At 59.6% G+C, this 17,997-nt stretch overlaps 1 protein-coding gene across 3 annotated transcripts in view; it reads right to left on the reverse strand.

Moving 5' to 3' along the window:
- Positions 1 to 17,122: 17,122 nt before the first annotated feature.
- The window catches only part of LOC140204705 (ceramide synthase-like), a 68,579-nt gene continuing 67,704 nt past the window's right edge, over positions 17,123 to 17,997 (reverse strand). For all 3 annotated transcript variants that reach the window (XM_072271398.1, XM_072271399.1, XM_072271400.1), the window contains exon 6: positions 17,123 to 17,867. In XM_072271398.1, coding sequence (XP_072127499.1) covers positions 17,565 to 17,867 — 303 coding nt within the window. In that variant the 3' untranslated portion in view covers positions 17,123 to 17,564. The remainder of the gene's footprint in view (positions 17,868 to 17,997) is intronic.

A 17,997-nucleotide genomic window follows, 5' to 3' on the forward strand; every position in this document is an offset into this window, starting at 1 on the left:
GGGGAGAGAGAGGATTGGGGGGAGAGAGGAGTGAGTGTGGGAGAGAGGAGGTGGGAGAGAGAAATGAGGGAGGAGAGAGCAGTGAGGGGGAGAGGGGAGTGAGGGGAGTGGGGAGTGAGGGGAGAGAGGAGTGAGGGAGGGAGAGAGCAGTGAAGGGGAGAGAGGAGTGAGGGGAGAGAGGAGTGAGGGGGAGAGGAGTCAGGGGAGAGAGGAGTGAGGGGAGAGAGGAGTGAGGGGGAGAGGGAGTGAGGAAGCAGAGAGCAATGAGGGGGAGAAGGGAGTGAGGGGAGAGAGGAGTGAGGGAGGGAGAGAGGAGTGGGGGAGAGAGGAGTGAGGGGAGAGAGGAGTGAGGGGGAGAGGAGTGAGGGAGGGAGAGAGGAGTGAGGGGGAAAGGAGTGAGGGAGGAGAAGAGTGAGGGGAGAGAGGAGTGAGGGGGTAGAGAGAGGAGTGGGGGAGAGAGGAGTGAGTGTGGGAGAGAGGAGGTGGGAGACAGGAATGAGGGAGGAGAGAGCAGTGAGGGGGAGAGGGGAGGGGAGAGAGGAGTGGGGGAGGGAGAGAGGAGTGAGGGGAGAGAGGAGTGAGGGGGAGAGGAGTGAGGGAGGGAGAGAGGAGTGAGGGGAGAGAGGAGTGAGGGGGAGAGGAGTGAGGAAGGAGAGAGCAGTGAGGGGGAGAAGGGAGTGAGGGGAGAGAGGAGTGAGGGAGGGAGAGAGAAGTGAGGGGAGAGAGGAGTGAGGGGAGAGGAGTGAGGGGGAGAGGAGTGAGGGAGGGAGAGAAGAGTGAGGGAGGGAGAGAGGAGTGAGGGGAGAGAGGAGTGAGGGGGAGAGAGGAGTGAGGGAGGAGAAAAGGAGTGAGGGGGAGAGAGCAGTGAGGGAGGGAGACAGGAGTGAGGGAGGAGAGAGCAGTGAGGGGGAGAGGGGGAGGGGAGAGAGGAGTGGGGGAGGGAGAGAGGAGTGAGGGGAGAGAGGAGTGAGGGGGAGAGGAGTGAGGGAGGGAGAGAGGAGTGAGGGGAGAGAGGAGTGAGGGGGAGAGGAGTGAGGAAGGAGAGAGCAGTGAGGGGGAGAAGGGAGTGAGGGGAGAGAGGAGTGAGGAGGGAGAGAGAAGTGAGGGGAGAGAGGAGTGAGGGGGAGAGGAGTGAGGGGGAGAGGAGTGAGGGAGGGAGAGAAGAGTGAGGGAGGGAGAGAGGAGTGAGGGGAGAGAGGAGTGAGGGGGAGAGAGGAGTGATGGAGGAGAAAAGGAGTGAGGGGGAGAGAGCAGTGAGGGAGGGAGACAGGAGTGAGGAGAGAGAGGAATGAGGGGGAGAGAAGAGTGAGGGGGAGAGAGCAGTGAGGGAGGGAGACAGGAGTGAGGAGAGAGAGGAGTGAGGGGGAGAGAGGAGTGAGTGGGGGAGAGAGGAGTGACGGAGGAGAGAGGAGTGAGGGAGGGAGAGAGGAGTGAGGAGGGAGAGAGGAATGAGAGGGAGAGAGGAGTGAGGGAGGAGAGAGGAGTGGGGGGAGAGAGAAGTGAGGAGGAGGAGTGAGTGGGAGAGAGGAGTGATTGGGGAGAGAGGAGTGATGGAGGAGAGGAGTGAGGGGGAGGAGTGTGTGGGAGAGAGTAGTCAGTGGGGGAGAGAGGAGTGTGGGAGGGAAAGAGGAGTGGGGGGAGAGAGGAGTGAGTGGGGAGAGAGGATTGAGGGAGGGAGAGAGGAGTGAGGGAAGGAGAGAGGAGTGGGGGAGAGAGGAGTGAGGGGGAGAGAGGAGTGAGGGGGAGGAGTGAGTGGGAGAGAGGAGTAAGTGGGGGGAGAGAAGAGTGACAGATGAGAGAGGAGTGAGGGGGAGGAGTGGGAGAGAGGAGTGAGTGAGGGAGAGAGGAGTGAGTGAGGGAGAGAGGAGTGAGGGAGGGAGAGAGGAGTGAGGGGGAGAGAGCAGTGGAGGGGGAGGAGTGAGTGAGGGAGAGAGGAGTGAGTGTGGGAGAGACGAGTGAGGGAGGGAGAGAGGAGTGAGGGGGAGAGAGGAGGGGGAGAGGGAGTGAGGGAGGGAGAGAGGAGTGAGGGAGGAGAGAGGAGAGAGGGGGAGAGAGGAGTGAGGGGGAGAGAGGAGTGAGGGGAGAGAGGAGTCAGGGGAGAGAGGAGTGAGGGGAGAGAGGAGTGAGGGGGAGAGGAGTGAGGAAGCAGAGAGCAATGAGGGGGAGAAGGGAGTGAGGGGAGAGAGGAGTGAGGGAGGGAGAGAGGAGTGGGGGAGAGAGGAGTGAGGGGGAGAGAGGAGTGAGGGAGGAGAAAGGAGTGAGGGGGAGAGAGGAGGGTGAGAGAGGAGTGAGGGAGGGAGAGAGGAGGGAGGGAGAGAGGAGTGAGGGAGGAGAGAGGAAAGAGGGGGGAGAGAGGAGGGAGAGAGGAGTGAGGGGGAGAGAGGAGTGAGGGGGAGAGAGGAGTCAGGGGAGAGGAGAGTGAGGGGAGAGAGGAGTGAGGGGGAGAGGAGTGAAGAAGCAGAGAGCAGTGAGGGGGAGAAGGGAGTGAGGGGAGAGAGGAGTGAGGGAGGGAGAGAGGAGTGGGGGAGAGAGGAGTGAGGGGGAGAGAGGAGTGAGGGAGGAGAAAGGAGTGAGGGGGAGAGAGCAGTGAGAGAGGGAGACAGGAGTGAGGAGAGAGAGGAGTGAGGGGGAAAGAAGAGTGAGGCGGAGAGAGCAGTGAGGGAGGGAGAGAGGAAGGAGGGAGAGGGGAGTGAGGGAGAGAGGAGTGGGGGAGAGAGGCGTGAGGGGGAGAGGAGTGAGGGAGGGAGAGAGGAGTGAGGGGGAGAGAGGAGTCAGGGAGGGAGAGAGGAGTGAGGGAGAGAGGAGTGAGGGGGAGAGAGGAGTGAGGGGGAGAGGAGTGAGGGAGGGAGAGAGGAGTGAGGGGGAGAGAGGAGTGAGGGTAAGAGGAGTGAGGGAGGGAGAGAGGAGTGAGGGGAGAGAGAAGTGTGGGGAGAGAGGTGTGTGGGGAGAGAGGAGTGAGTGGGGGAGAGAGGAGGTGGGAGAGAGGAATGAGGGAAGAGAGAGCAGTGAGGGGGAGAGAGGAGTGAGGGAGAGAGGAGTGAGGGGGAGAAGAGTGAGGAAGGGAGAGAGGAGTGAGGGGGAGAGAGGAGTGAGGGGGAGAGGAGTGAGGAAGGAGATAGCAGTGAGGGGGACAAGGGAGTGAGGGGGAGAGAGGAGTGAGGGAGCGAGAGAGGAGTGAGGGCAGAGAGGAGTGAGGGGGAGAGGAGTGAGGGGGAGAGGAGTGAGGGAGGGAGAAAGGAGTGAGGGGAGAGAGGAGTGAGGGGGAGAGGAGTGATGGAGAGAGAGGAGTGAGGAGGAGAGAGAGGAGTGGGGGGAGAGAGGAGTGAGTGTGGGAGAGAGGAGGGGGAGAGAGAATGAGGGAGGAGAGAGCAGTGAGGGAGAGAGAGGAGTGAGGGAGCGAGAGGAGTGAGGGGAGAGAGGAGTGAGAGGAAGAGGAGTGAGGGAGGGAGAGAGGAGTGAGGGAGAGAGAGTGAGGGGGAGAGGGGAGTGAGGGGGAGAGAGGAATGACGGAGGAGAGAGCAGTGAGGGGGAGAGAGGAGTGAGGGGGAGAGAGGAGTGAGGGAGGAGAAAGGAGTGAGGGGAGAGAGGGGAGAGAGGAGTGAGGGAGGGAGAGAGGAGTGAGGGGGAGAGAGGAGTGTGGGGGAGAGAGGAGTGTGGGGGAGAGTGGAGTGAGGGAGGAGAATGGAGTGAGGAGAGAGAGGAGTGAGGAGGAGTGAGAGGAGTGGGGGGAGAGAGGAGTGAGTGTGGGAGAGAGGAGGGGGAGAGAGGAATGAGGGAGGAGAGAGCAGTGAGGGAGAGAGAGGAGTGAGGGAGGGAGAGAGGAGTGAGGGAGAGAGAGTGAGGGGGAGAGGGGAGTGAGGGGGAGAGGGAGGTGAGGGAGGAGAAAGGAGTGAGGGGAGAGAAGTGAGGGAGGGAGAGAGGAGTGAGGGAGGGAGAGAGGAGTGAGGGAGGAGAAATGAGTGAGGGGAGAGAGGAGTGAGAGGAGAGGAGTGAGGGAGGGAGAGAGGAGTGTGGGGAAAGAGGAGTGAGGGAGGAGAAAGGAGTGAGGGGAGAGAGGAGTGAGGGGGGAGAGGGAGTGAGGGGGGAGAGAGGTGTGGGGGAGAAGTGTGAGGGGAGAGAGGAGTCAGGGGAGAGAGGAGTGACGGGGAGAGGAGTGAGAGAGAGAGGAGTGAGGGGGAGAGGAGTGAGGGAGGAGAAAGGAGTGAGGGGAGAGAGGAGTCAGGGGAGAGAGGTGTGGGGGGAGAGGAGTGAGGGAGAGAGGAGTGAGGGGAGAGAGGAGTGAGGGGGGAGAGAGGAGTGAGGGAGGAGAATGGAGTGAGGGGAGAGAGGAGTGAGGGAGGGAGAGAGGAGTGAGGGAGAGAGGAGTGAGGGGGAGAGGAGTGAGGGAGAGAGAGGAGTGAGGGGAGAGGAGTGATGGAGGGAGAGAGGAGTGAGGGAGAGAGAGGAGTGAGGAGGAGAGAGAGGAGTGGGGGGAGAGAGGAGTGAGTGTGGGCGAGAGGAGGGGAGAGAGGAATGAGGGAGGAGAGAGCAGTGAGGGGGAGAGAGGAGTGAGGGGGGAGAGAGAGGCGTGAGGGGGAGAGAGGAGGGGGGAGAGAGGAATGAGGGAGGAGAGAGCAGTGAGGGGGAGAGGGGAATGAGGGGGAGAGAGGAGTGAGGGGAGAGAGGAGTGAGGGGGAGAGAGGAGTGAGGGGGAGAGAGCAGTGAGGAGGGAGACAGGAGTGAGGAGAGAGGAGTGAGGGGAGAGAGGAGGTGAGTGGGGGAGAGAGGAGTGACGGAGGAGAGAGGAGTGAGGGAGGGAGAGAGGAGTGTGGGAGGGAGAGAGGAGTGAGGAGGGAGAGAGGAATGAGAGGGAGAGAGGAGTGAGGGAGGGAGAGAGGAGTGGGGGGAGTGAGAAGTGAGGAGGAGGAGGTGAGTGGGAGAGAGGAGTGATTGGGGAGAGAGGAGTGATGGAGGAGAGAGGAGTGAGGGGGAGGAGTGAGTGGGAGAGAGTAGTCAGTGGGGGAGAGAGGAGTGAGGGAGGTGAGGTGGAGGAGGGGTGGAGGAGGGTGAGTGGGAGGGGAGTGGGTGTGGGGGAGAGAGGAGTGAGTGGGGAGAGAGGATTGAGGGAGGGAGAGAGGAGTGAGGGAAGGAGAGAGGAGTGGGGGAGAGAGGTGTGAGGGGGAGAGAGAGGTGAGGGGGAGAGAGGAGTGAGGGGGAGGAGTGAGTGGGAGAGAGGAGTAAGTGGGGGAGAGAGAGTGACAGATGAGAGAGGAGTGAGGGGGGAGGAGTGGGAGAGAGGAGTGAGTGAGGGTGAGAGGAGTGAGTGAGGGAGAGAGGAGTGAGGGAGGGAGAGAGGAGTGAGGGGGAGAGAGCAGTGAGGGGGAGGAGTGAGTGAGGAGAGAGGAGTGAGTGAGGGAGAGACGAGTGAGGGAGGGAGAGAGGAGTGAGGGGGAGAGAGGAGGGGGAGAGAGGAGTGAGGGAGGGAGAGAGGAGTGAGGGAGGAGAGAGGAGAGAGGGGGAGAGAGGAGTGAGGGGGAGAGAGGAGTGGGGGGAGAGAGGAGTCAGGGGAGAGAGGAGTGAGGGGAGAGAGGAGTGAGGGGGAGAGGAGTGAGGAAGCAGAGAGCAATGAGGGGGAGAAGGGAGTGAGGGGAGAGAGGAGTGAGGGAGGGAGAGAGGAGTGGGGGAGAGAGGAGTGAGGGGGAGAGGAGTGAGGGAGGAGAAAGGAGTGAGGGGGAGAGAGGAGGGGGAGAGAGAGTGAGGGAGGGAGAGAGGAGGTAGGGAGAGAGGAGTGAGGGAGGAGAGAGGAAAGAGGGGGAGAGAGGAGGGAGAGAGGAGTGAGGGGGAGAGAGGAGTGAGGGGAGAGAGGAGTCAGGGGAGAGAAGAGTGAGGGGAGAGAGGAGTGAGGGGGAGAGGAGTGAAGAAGCAGAGAGCAGTGAGGGGGAGAAGGGAGTGAGGGGAGAGAGGAGTGAGGGAGGGAGAGAGGAGTGGGGGAGAGAGGAGTGAGGGGGAGAGAGGAGTGAGGGAGGAGAAAGGAGTGAGGGGGAGAGAGCAGTGAGAGAGGGAGACAGGAGTGAGGAGAGAGAGGAGTGAGGGGGAAAGAAGAGTGAGGCGGAGAGAGCAGTGAGGGAGGGAGAGAGGAAGGAGGGAGAGAGGAGTGAGGGAGAGAGGAGTGGGGGAGAGAGGCGTGAGGGGGAGAGGAGTGAGGGAGGGAGAGAGGAGTGAGGGGGAGAGAGGAGTCAGGGAGGGAGAGAGGAGTGAGGGAGAGAGGAGTGAGGGAGAGAGGAGTGAGGGGGAGAGAGGAGTGAGGGGGAGAGGAGTGAGGGAGGGAGAGAGGAGTGAGGGGGAGAGAGGAGTGAGGGTAAGAGGAGTGAGGGAGGGAGAGAGGAGTGAGGGGAGAGAGAAGTGTGGGGAGAGAGGTGTGTGGGGAGAGAGGAGTGAGTGGGGGAGAGAGGAGGTGGGAGAGAGGAATGAGGGAAGAGAGAGCAGTGAGGGGGAGAGAGGAGTGAGGGGAGAGAGGAGTGAGGGGGAGAAGAGTGAGGAAGGGAGAGAGGAGTGAGGGGAGAGAGGAGTGAGGGGGAGAGGAGTGAGGAAGGAGATAGCAGTGAGGGGGACAAGGGAGTGAGGGGAGAGAGGAGTGAGGGAGCGAGAGAGGAGTGAGGGCAGAGAGGAGTGAGGGGGAGAGGAGTGAGGGGGAGAGGAGTGAGGGGGAGAGGAGTGATGGAGAGAGAGGAGTGAGGAGGAGAGAGAGGAGTGGGGGGAGAGAGGAGTGAGTGTGGGAGAGAGGAGGGGGAGAGAGGAATGAGGGAGGAGAGAGCAGTGAGGGAGAGAGAGGAGTGAGGGAGCGAGAGGAGTGAGGGGAGAGAGGAGTGAGAGGAAGAGGAGTGAGGGAGGGAGAGAGGAGTGAGGGAGAGAGAGTGAGGGGGAGAGGGGAGTGAGGGGGAGAGAGGAATGACGGAGGAGAGAGCAGTGAGGGGGAGAGAGGAGTGAGGGGGAGAGAGGAGTGAGGGAGGAGAAAGGAGTGAGGGGAGAGAGGGGAGAGAGGAGTGAGGGAGGGAGAGAGGAGTGAGGGGGAGAGAGGAGTGTGGGGGAGAGAGGAGTGTGGGGGAGAGTGGAGTGAGGGAGGAGAATGGAGTGAGGAGAGAGAGGAGTGAGGAGGAGTGAGAGGAGTGGGGGGGAGAGAGGAGTGAGTGTGGGAGAGAGGAGGGGGAGAGAGGAATGAGGGAGGAGAGAGCAGTGAGGGAGAGAGAGGAGTGAGGGAGGGAGAGAGGAGTGAGGGAGAGAGAGTGAGGGGGAGAGGGGAGTGAGGGGGAGAGGGGAGTGAGGGAGGAGAAAGGAGTGAGGGGAGAGAAGTGAGGGAGGGAGAGAGGAGTGAGGGAGGGAGAGAGGAGTGAGGGAGGAGAAATGAGTGAGGGGAGAGAGGAGTGAGAGGAAGAGGAGTGAGGGAGGGAGAGAGGAGTGTGGGGGAAAGAGGAGTGAGGGAGGAGAAAGGAGTGAGGGGAGAGAGGAGTGAGGGGGAGAGAGGAGTGAGGGGGGAGAGAGGAGTGAGGGGGAGAAGAGTGAGGGGAGAGAGGAGTCAGGGGAGAGAGGAGTGACGGGGAGAGGAGTGAGAGAGAGAGGAGTGAGGGGGAGAGGAGTGAGGGAGGAGAAAGGAGTGAGGGGAGAGAGGAGTCAGGGGAGAGAGGTGTGGGGGGAGAGGAGTGAGGGAGAGAGGAGTGAGGGGAGAGAGGAGTGAGGGGGGAGAGAGGAGTGAGGGAGGAGAATGGAGTGAGGGGAGAGAGGAGTGAGGGAGGGAGAGAGGAGTGAGGGGAGAGAGGAGTGAGGGGGAGAGGAGTGAGGGAGAGAGAGGAGTGAGGGGGAGAGGAGTGATGGAGGGAGAGAGGAGTGAGGGAGAGAGAGGAGTGAGGAGGAGAGAGAGGAGTGGGGGGAGAGAGGAGTGAGTGTGGGCGAGAGGAGGGGGAGAGAGGAATGAGGGAGGAGAGAGCAGTGAGGGGGAGAGAGGAGTGAGGGGGAGAGAGGAGTGAGGGGGAGAGAGAGGCGTGGGGGGGAGAGAGGAGTGAGTGTGGGAGAGAGGAGGGGGAGAGAGGAATGAGGGAGGAGAGAGCAGTGAGGGGGAGAGGGGAATGAGGGGGAGAGAGGAGTGAGGGGAGAGAGGAGTGAGGGGGAGAGAGGAGTGAGGGGGAGAGAGGAGAGAGGAGTGAGGGGGAGAGAGGAGGGAGGGAGAGAGGAGTGAGGGAGAGAGGAGTGAGGGGGAGAGGGGAGTGAGGGGGAGAGAGGAGTGAGGGAGGAGACAGGAGTGAGGGGAGAGAAATGAGGGAGCGAGAGAGGAGTGAGGGAGGGACAGAGGAGTGAGGGGGAGAGAGGAATGACGGAGGAGAGAGCAGTGAGGGGGAGAGAGGAGTGAGGGGAGAGAGGAGTGAGGGGGAGAGAGGAGTGAGGGAGGAGAAAGGAGTGAGGGGAGAGAGGAGTGAGAGAGGGAGAGAGGAGTGAGGGAGGGAGAGAGGAGTGAGGGGGAGAGGGGAGTGAGGGGGAGAGAGGAGTGAGGGCGGAGAAAGGAGTGAGGGGAGAGAAGTGAGGGGCGAGAGAGAGGAGTGAGGGAGGGACAGAGGAGTGAGGGGGAGAGAGGAATGACGGAGGAGAGAGCAGTGAGGGGGAGAGAGGAGTGAGGGGGAGAGAGGAGTGAGGGGAGAGAGGAGTGAGGGAGAGAGAGGAGTGAGGGAGGGAGAGAGGAGTGAGAGGAGAGAGGAGTGAGGGAGGGAGAGAGGAGTGAGGGAGGGAGAGAGGAGTGAGAGGGAGAGAGGAGTGGGGGGAGAGAGCAGTGTGGGGGAGAGAGGAGTGTGGGGGAAAGAGGTGTGAGGGAGGAGAAAGGAGTGAGGGGAGAGAGGGGAGAGACGAGTGAGGGAGGGAGAGAGGAGTGAGGGGGAGAGAGGAGTGTGGGGGAGAGAGGAGTGAGGGAGGAGAATGGAGTGAGGGAGAGAGGAGTGATGGAGGGAGAGAGGAGTGAGGGGGAGAGAGGAGTGAGGGGAGAGAGGAGTGAGGGAGGGAGAGAGGAGTGACGGAGGAGAGAGGATTGAGGGGGAGAGAGGATTGAGGGGGAGAGAGGAGTGAGGGGGAGAGGAGTGAGGGGAGAGAGGAGTCAGGGGAGAGAGGAGTGACGGGGAGAGGAGTGAGGGAGAGAGGAGTGAGGGGGAGAGAAGTGAGGGAGGAGAAAGGAGTGAGGGGAGAGAGGAGTCAGGGGAGAGAGGAGTGAGGGGGAGAGGAGTGAGGGAGAGAGGAGTGAGGGGAGAGAGGAGTGAGGGGGAGAGAGGAGTGAGTGTGGGAGAGAGGAGTGAGGGGAGAGAGGAGTGAGGGAGGGAGAGAGGAGTGACGGAGGAGAGAGGATTGAGGGGGAGAGAGGATTGAGGGGGAGAGAGGAGTGAGGGGGAGAGGAGTGAGGGGAGAGAGGAGTCAGGGGAGAGAGGAGTGACGGGGAGAGGAGTGAGGGAGAGAGGAGTGAGGGGGAGAGGAGTGAGGGAGGAGAAAGGAGTGAGGGGAGAGAGGAGTCAGGGGAGAGAGGAGTGAGGGGGAGAGGAGTGAGGGAGAGAGGAGTGAGGGGAGAGAGGAGTGAGGGGGAGAGAGGAGTGAGTGTGGGAGAGAGGAGGGGGAGAGAGGAATGAGGGAGGAGAGAGCAGTGAGGGGGTGGGGGAGTGAGGGGAGAGAGGAGTGAGGGAGAGAGAGGAGTGAGGGGGAGAGAGAGGAGTGTGGGGAGAGAGGAGTGTGGGGAGAGAGGAGTGAGTGGGGGAGGAAGGAGGTGGGAGAGAGGAATGAGGGAGGAGAGAGCAGTGGGGGGAGAGAGGAGTGAGGGGGAGAGGAGTGAGGAAGGAGAGAGCAGTGAGGGGGACAAGGGAGTGAGGGGAGAGAGGAGTGAGGGAGCGAGAGAGGAGTGAGGGGAGAGAGGAGTGAGGGGGAGAGGAGTGAGGAAGAGGAGAGCAGTGAGGGGGAGAAGGGAGTGAGGGGAGAGAGGAGTGAGGGAGGGAGAGAGGAGTGAGGGGAGAGAAGAGTGAGGGGGAGAGGAGTGAGGGAGGGAGAGAGGAGTGAGGGGAGAGAGGAGTGAGGGGGAGAGGAGTGATGGAGAGAGAGGAGTGAGGAGGAGAGAGAGGAGTGGGGGGAGAGAGGAGTGAGTGTGGGAGAGAGGAGGGGGAGAGAGGAATGAGGGAGGAGAGAGCAGTGAGGGAGAGAGAGGAGTGAGGGAGGGAGAGAGGAGTGAGGGAGAGAGAGTGAGGGGGAGAGGGGAGTGAGGGGGAGAGGGGAGTGAGGGAGGAGAAAGGAGTGAGGGGAGAGGAGTGAGGGAGGGAGAGAGGAGTGAGGGGGAGAGAGGAGGGAGAGAGAGGAATGACGGAGGAGAGAGCAGTGAGGGGGAGAGAGGAGTGAGGGAGGAGAATGGAGTGAGGGGAGAGAGGAGTGAGGGAGGGAGAGAGGAGTGAGGGGGAGAGGAGTGAGGGAGAGAGAGGAGTGAGGGGGAGAGGAGTGATGGAGGGAGAGAGGAGTGAGGGAGAGAGAGGAGTGAGGGAGGGAGAGAGGAGTGACGGAGGAGAGAGGATTGAGGGGGAGAGAGGATTGAGGGGGAGAGAGGAGTGAGGGGGAGAGGAGTGAGGGGAGAGAGGAGTCAGGGGAGAGAGGAGTGACGGGGAGAGGAGTGAGGGAGAGAGGAGTGAGGGGGAGAGGAGTGAGGGAGGAGAAAGGAGTGAGGGGAGAGAGGAGTCAGGGGAGAGAGGAGTGAGGGGGAGAGGAGTGAGGGAGAGAGGAGTGAGGGGAGAGAGGAGTGAGGGGGAGAGAGGAGTGAGTGTGGGAGAGAGGAGGGGGAGAGAGGAATGAGGGAGGAGAGAGCAGTGAGGGGGTGGGGGAGTGAGGGGGAGAGAGGAGTGAGGGAGAGAGAGGAGTGAGGGGGAGAGAGAGGAGTGTGGGGAGAGAGGAGTGTGGGGAGAGAGGAGTGAGTGGGGGAGGAAGGAGGTGGGAGAGAGGAATGAGGAAGGAGAGAGCAGTGAGGGGGACAAGGGAGTGAGGGGAGAGAGGAGTGAGGGGAGAGAGGAGTGAGGGGGAGAGGAGTGAGGAAGAGGAGAGCAGTGAGGGGGAGAAGGGAGTGAGGGGAGAGAGGAGTGAGGGAGGGAGAGAGGAGTGAGGGGAGAGAGGAGTGAGGGGGAGAGGAGTGAGGGAGGGAGAGAGGAGTGAGGGGGAGAGGAGTGATGGAGAGAGAGGAGTGAGGAGGAGAGAGAGGAGTGGGGGGAGAGAGGAGTGAGTGTGGGAGAGAGGAGGGGGAGAGAGGAATGAGGGAGGAGAGAGCAGTGAGGGAGAGAGAGGAGTGAGGGAGGGAGAGAGGAGTGAGGGAGAGAGAGTGAGGGGGAGAGGGGAGTGAGGGGGAGAGGGGAGTGAGGGAGGAGAAGGAGTGAGGGGAGAGGAGTGAGGGAGGGAGAGAGGAGTGAGGGGGAGAGAGGAGGGGGAGAGAGGAATGACGGAGGAGAGAGCAGTGAGGGGGAGAGAGGAGTGAGGGGGAGAGAGGAGTGTGGGGGAGAGAGGAGTGTGGGGGAGAGTGGAGTGAGGGAGGAGAATGGAGTGAGGGGAGAGAGGAGTGAGGGGTGAGAGGAGTGAGGGGGAGAGAGGAGTGAGGGAGGGAGAGAGGAGTGAGGGAGAGAGGAGTGAGGGGGGAGAGGGGAGAGAGGAGTGAGGGAGGAGAAAGGAGTGAAGGGAGAGAAGTGAGGGAGGGAGAGAGGAGTGAGGGAGGGAGAGAGGAGTGAGGGGGAGAGAGGAATGACGGAGGAGAGAGCAGTGAGGGGGAGAGAGGAGTGAGGGAGGAGAAAGGAGTGAGGGGAGAGAGGAGTGAGGGAGGGAGAGAGGAGTGAGGGAGGGAGAGAGGAGTGTGGGGGAGAGAGGAGTGTGGGGGAGAGAGGAGTGAGGGGGGAGAGAGGAGTGAGGGGGAGAAGAGTGAGGGGAGAGAGGAGTCAGGGGAGAGAGGAGTGACGGGGAGAGGAGTGAGAGAGAGAGGAGTGAGGGGGAGAGGAGTGAGGGAGGAGAAAGGAGTGAGGGGAGAGAGGAGTGAGGGGAGAGAGGAGTGAGGGGGAGAGGAGTGAGGGAGAGAGGAGTGGGGGAGAGAGGAGTGAGGGGGAGAGAGGAGTGAGTGTGGGAGAGAGGAGGGGGAAAGAGGAATGAGGGAGGAGAGAGCAGTGAGGGGGAGAGGGGAGTGAGGGGGAGAGAGGAGTGAGGGAGAGAGAGGAGTGAGGGGGAGAGAGGAGTGAGGGGGAGAGAGGAGTGAGGGAGGAGAAAGGAGTGAGAGGGGAGAGAGGAGTGGGAAGGGAGAGAGGAGTGAGGGGAGAGAGGAGTGAGGGGGAGAGGAGTGAGGGAGTGAGAGAGGAGTGAGGGGGAGAGGAGTGAGGGAGAGAGAAGAGTGAGTGGGAGAGGAGTGAGGGAGGGAGAGAGGAGTGAGGGAGAGAGGAGTGAGGGAGAGAGGAGTGAGGGGAGAGAGGAGTGAAGGGAGAGAGGAGTGAGGGGAGAGAGGAGTGAGGGAGGGAGAGAGGAGTGAGGGGAGAGAGGAGTGAGGGGGAGAGGAGTGAGGGAGAGAGAGGAGTGAGGGGAAGAGAGAGGAGTGAGGGGAGAGAGGAGTGAGTGTGGGAGAGAGGAGGTGGGAGAGAGGAATGGGAGGAGAGAGCAGTGAGGGGGAGAGAGCAGTGAAGGGGAGAGAGGAGTGAGGGAGGAGAAAGGAGTGATTGGGAGCGAGGAGTGAGGGGGAGAGGGGGGAGATTGAGAGGCGAGGGGGAGAGTAACTGATGGAAGGAAGGAGAAGAGGAATATGGGAGAGGGAGGAAAGGAAGAAAGGGGGAAGTGAGAAGAATGAAAGAAAGAGAGAATGGGGCAAGGGGTAAAGCATAGAGAAACATAAACAGAAAAGCTACAGGACAATACAGGTCGTTCAGCCCACAAAGCTGTGCTGAATATGTACTTTAGAAATTACCTGGGGTGACCCACAGCCCTCTGTTTTTCTAAGTTCCATGTACCTGTCCAGGAGTCTCTTAAAAGACCCTATCGTTTCCGCCTTCACCACCGTCACCGGCAGCCCATTCCACGCACCCACCACTCTCTGCGTAAAAAACTTACCCGACATCTCCTCTGTACCAACTTCCAAGCACCTTAAAATGATGCCCTCTCGTGCCAGCCATTGCAACCCTGGGAAAAAGCCTCTGACTATCCACACAATCAATGTCTCTCATCATCTTATACACCTCTATCAGGTCACCTCTCATCCTCTGTCACTCCAAGGAGAAAAGGCTGAGTTCACTCAATCTATTCTCATAAGGCATGCCCCCCAATCCAGGCAACATCCTTGTAAATCTCCTCTGCACCCCTTCTATGGTCTCCACATCCTTCCTGTAGTGCGGGGACCAGAACTGAGCACAGTACTCCAAGTGGGGTCTGACCAGGGTCCCATATAGCTGCAACATTACCTCTCGGCCCTTAAACTCAATCCCACCATTGATGAAGGCCAATGCACTGTATGCCTTCTTAACCACAGAGTCAACCTGCGCAGCAGCTTTGAGTGTCCTATGGACTCAGACTCCAAGATCCCTCTGATACTCCACACTGCCAAGAGTCTTACCATTAATACTGTACTCTGTCATCATATTTGACCTACCAAAATGAACCACCTCACACTTACCTGGGTTAAAAAAGCAAGGAAAGGAAATAAGGGGGAGAGGGGAAGGCAGAGAGGGGGAGAAGGGGAGAGAGTGAGGGTGAGGGAAGGAATGGGAGAAAGGGGTGAGGGAGATATGTTCTAGGGAGAGAGGGCAAAGGAAAAGGGAAGAGGGAGAGAAGGGGTAGGGGAGGGAGAGAGGAAGGAGAAGGAAAGGGGAGAGGGGGAAGAGAAAGGGAGAGGAGAAGGAAGAGAGGCGGTGAAGGGGAGAGTTAGGCAAAGGACATATGGAAAAAGATGGGAAGCTTGGGGTAGAAAGCCAGCAAGGCACAGGAAGATGTCACAAAGAATCAGAAAGAGTCAAATGAATCGGGGATGGAGAAATAGAGTGGATGGATGGGTGGAGGGAGAGATGAGGGAGATGGATGGATGAGAGGTGGGGAGATGGGTGGAGGGAGAGGTGGGGAGATGGATGGAGAGGTGAGGGAGATGGATGGATGGAGGGAGAGGTGGGGAGATGGGTGGAGGGAGAGGTGGGGAGATGGATGGGGAGATGGATGGGGAGATGGATGGGTGGAGGGAGATGGATGGATGGAGGGAGATGGATGGATGGAGAGAGATGGATGGGTGGAGGGAGAGGCGGGGGAGATGGATGGAGAGAGATGGGGAGATGGGGAGATAGATGGATGGAGGGAGATGGATGGATGGATGGAGGGAGATGGATGGGTGGAGGGAGAGGTGGGGAGATGGATGGAGAGGCGGGGAGATGGATGGCGGGATAGGTGGGGAGATGGATGGAGAGGCGGGGGAGATGGATGGAGAGAGAGATAGGGAGATGGATGGATGGAGGGAGATAGATGGGTGGAGGGAGAGGTGGGGAGATGGATGGAGAGGCGGGGGAGATGGATGGCGGGATAGGTGGGGAGATGGATGGAGAGGCGGGGAGATGGATGGAGAGAGAGATGGGGAGATGGGGAGATGGATGGATGGAGGGAGATGGATGGGTGGAGGGAGAGGTGGGGAGATGGATGGAGAGGCGGGGGAGATGGATGGCGGGATAGGTGGGGAGATGGATGGAGAGGCGGGGGAGATGGATGGAGAGAGAGATGGGGAGATGGGGAGATGGGGAGATGGATGGAGAGGTGGGGAGATGGATGGAGAGAGAGATGGGGAGATGGGGAGATGGATGGATGGAGGGAGATGGATGGGTGGAGGGAGAGGCGGGGGAGATGGATGGAGAGGCGGGGGAGATGGATGGAGAGAGAGATGGGGAGATGGGGAGATGGATGGATGGAGGGAGAGGTGGGGAGATGGATGGAGATGTGGGGGAGATGGATGGATGGAGGGAGGGAGAGAAGGGAGAGATGGGAGAGATGGGGAGATGGATGGGTGGAGAGAGAGGTGGGGGAGATGGATGGCGGGATAGGTGGGGAGATGGATGGAGAGGTGGGGGAGATGGATGGAGAGAGAGATGGGGAGATGGATGGATGGAGGGAGATGGATGGGTGGAGAGAGAGGTAGGGGAGATGGATGGAGAGGTGGGGGAGATGGATGGAGGAAGAGATAGGGAGGTAGATGAATGGAGAGAGAGATGGTGGAGATGATTGGATGGAGAGAGAGGTGGGGAGATGGATGGAGAGGTGGAGGAGATGGACAGGGAGAGATGGGGGAAATAAATGAATGGAGGAAGAGGTGGGGGAATGGAGGAGACGATGGTGAGACAACATCTTGACAGCCAGTCGGACAGAGAACAAGGAAATCGGTGGGAGAGTTGAAGGTTTTTATAGATACAAGAACTTTACAGCAGTTTTTAAACAACCTGTGTACAATATTTCACACAGTCCCACACCATTCCACCCCCCAGGACACTCCCCTTTCCCTCTCCCCTCACCAGGGCATTCCCCTCTCCACACACTGGGACATTCCCCTCGTCCTCTCCCCAGCACGGAGGAGGCTGTGGGCAGGGAGGGTGGCGACCCAGGGATGTGGCTCACTCTGTGGAGGAGGGTGAAGTGTATTCAAGACCCTCTCCACTCCCCTACCCACCTATACGAGCCCATCCCTCCACAGTGGTCCAGTTCAGTACAGAGTTGGGGAGAGAGGGAAGTGATATAAGAGGAGATATCCAATATTCTGAATCCAACTCTTGTCCCCTCCCACTACCACATCACTCTGTGAGGGAGGGACTGTGGGGTGTGAAGGTACACTGACAGAGTCTGAGGTCCCAGCACCCGACCTACGCCCAACCCCACAGGTAATAAATAATCAATAAATAGGATAAAATATTTACAGCAACATTGGCCCCCAAAGTGCAGAGAAACGGGGCAGAAAATAAATACACATGGTGTGGGGTGGGGGAGGCAACAAGACCAGTGACAGACCCCAACATTCACCCTCCCACTCCATCTGGTGTGTGTGTGTGTGTGTGTGTGCGTGTCTGTGTGAGTGTGTGTGTGAATGTGTACGTGTATGTGCGTGCGTGAGTGTGTGTGTGTGAGTGTGTGTGCGTGAGAGTGTGTGTGTACGTGTGTGTGTGTGTGTGAGTGTGAGTGTGTGTGTGTGCATGAGTGTGTGTGTGTGAGTGTGTGTGTGTGAGAGTGTGTGTGTACGTGTGTGTGTGTGAGTGTGTGTGAGTGTGTGCGTGAGTGTGTGTGTGAGTGTGTGTGTCTGTGTGTGTGAGTGTGTGCATGAGTGTGAGTGTGTGTGAGAGTGTGTGTGTATGTGCATGTGTGAGTGTGTGTGTGAGTGTGTGTGAGAGAGTGTGACTGTGTGTGAGAGTGTGTGTGTATGTGCATGTGTGAGTGTGTGTGTGTGTGAGTATGTGTGAGAGAGTGTGACTGTGTGTGAGAGTGTGTGTGTGTGGGTGTGTGTGAGAGTGTGTGTGTGTATGTGTGTGTATGTGCGTGCATGAGTGTGTGTGTGCGTGAGTGTGTGCGTGAGTGTGTGTGTGTGAGAGAGTGTGAATGTGTGTGTATGTGCATGCGTGAGTGTGTGTGCATGAGTGTGAGTGTGTGTGAGAAAGTGTGAGTGTGTGTGAGAGAGGGTGAATGTGTGTGTATGTGCGTGCGTGAGTGTGTGTGTGTGACAGTGTGTGTGTGTGAGTGTGTGAGTGTGTGTGTATGTGTGCGTGAGTGTGAGTGTGTGTGAGAGAGTGTGTGTGTATGTGCGTGTGTGTGTATGTGCATGTGTGAGTGTGTGTGTGTGTGTGTGTTTATGTGTGTGTAAGTGTGTGTGCACACTTGCACACACATAAGTGTGGTGTATCTGACCTGTGCACAGGCGGGGGGGGTTATATCTTTTCTACCTATCATCCATCTCTCTATCCCTTCTTCCCACTCTCTCCTCCCCATTCCTCCCCATCTCTCTCTCTTCCCACTTCTCTCCCTGTTCTTCCTCCTTCCTCTCACTTCCCCTTCCACCCTCTCTCCCCTCTCCTCTTTACCCGCTCTCCTGAATCCTGCAACCCCACCTATAAACACCTCCATTCTCCAGTGTCAGCTACCCTCCGATCTCCCCACGTCTTCCCCCTCTCTCCCAATCAGCCTCTCCACACACACTTCCCTAAAACCCTCGGGAGGCAGCGGGAATTCTGAGACAGCCCCTCCTGCTCTTCTTAAACCTCTGCGGTGAGGGAGGGGTTGAGAGGGAAGAGGAGAAAGGGAAGGGGTTGAGAGGGAGGGGAATGGAGTGAGAGTAGTGGGGGGAGAGGAAGACAGAGACAGGAGAGAGGGGAGGGAGAGGGAGAAGAGGATAGAGCGGAAGAGGGAGGGTGGAGGCCCACCCCTCTGCCCTCAAACCTCAGGAGATCTCACCCCTCCTCGGTGGTTCAAGCTGACCCTACTCCTTGATGCTGGAGGGTGAGGGTCAGGAGGGGAAAGGTGGCTGAAGGTTTGGGAGGAGGGATGATGAGGAGGAGAGAGGGTGATGATTAGGAGGGGGGAGGTCCAGGTGCCCAGCCATTGATCTGCGGGCGTCCGGAGCATCCCCGACGGAATAGGCGCAGTGCCCCACGGCAGATGAGAGCAAACCAGTACAGCTGGGGAGCCATCAGGGTGAGGGCGGCCAGGTTAACGTGGAAGGGAAGTTCTAGGGGCACGCGGTGGAGAGGCAGCCCCGTGTGCTGCCCGTACGCCCAGTACAGGTAGGGGAAGAGGGCTACTCGGCAGGCGAAGAATGTCAGCAGCATTAGGATGCCGTTCAGCTTGTGCAGGAGCGTGTGCTGCTGTCTGTACTGTAGTGGGGTGGGGTGGAGAGAGAGAGAGAGAGAGAGAGGTCAGTGTGCTCATACGGAGACAAACATGAGTAACTGTTCACAACTGCACTCAGACGCAAACACACCAGCCACCACGCTCAGATACGAG

The sequence above is a fragment of the Mobula birostris genome, chromosome 11 (genome assembly GCF_030028105.1).
Source record: "Mobula birostris isolate sMobBir1 chromosome 11, sMobBir1.hap1, whole genome shotgun sequence".
Taxonomy (NCBI): domain Eukaryota; kingdom Metazoa; phylum Chordata; class Chondrichthyes; order Myliobatiformes; family Myliobatidae; genus Mobula; species Mobula birostris.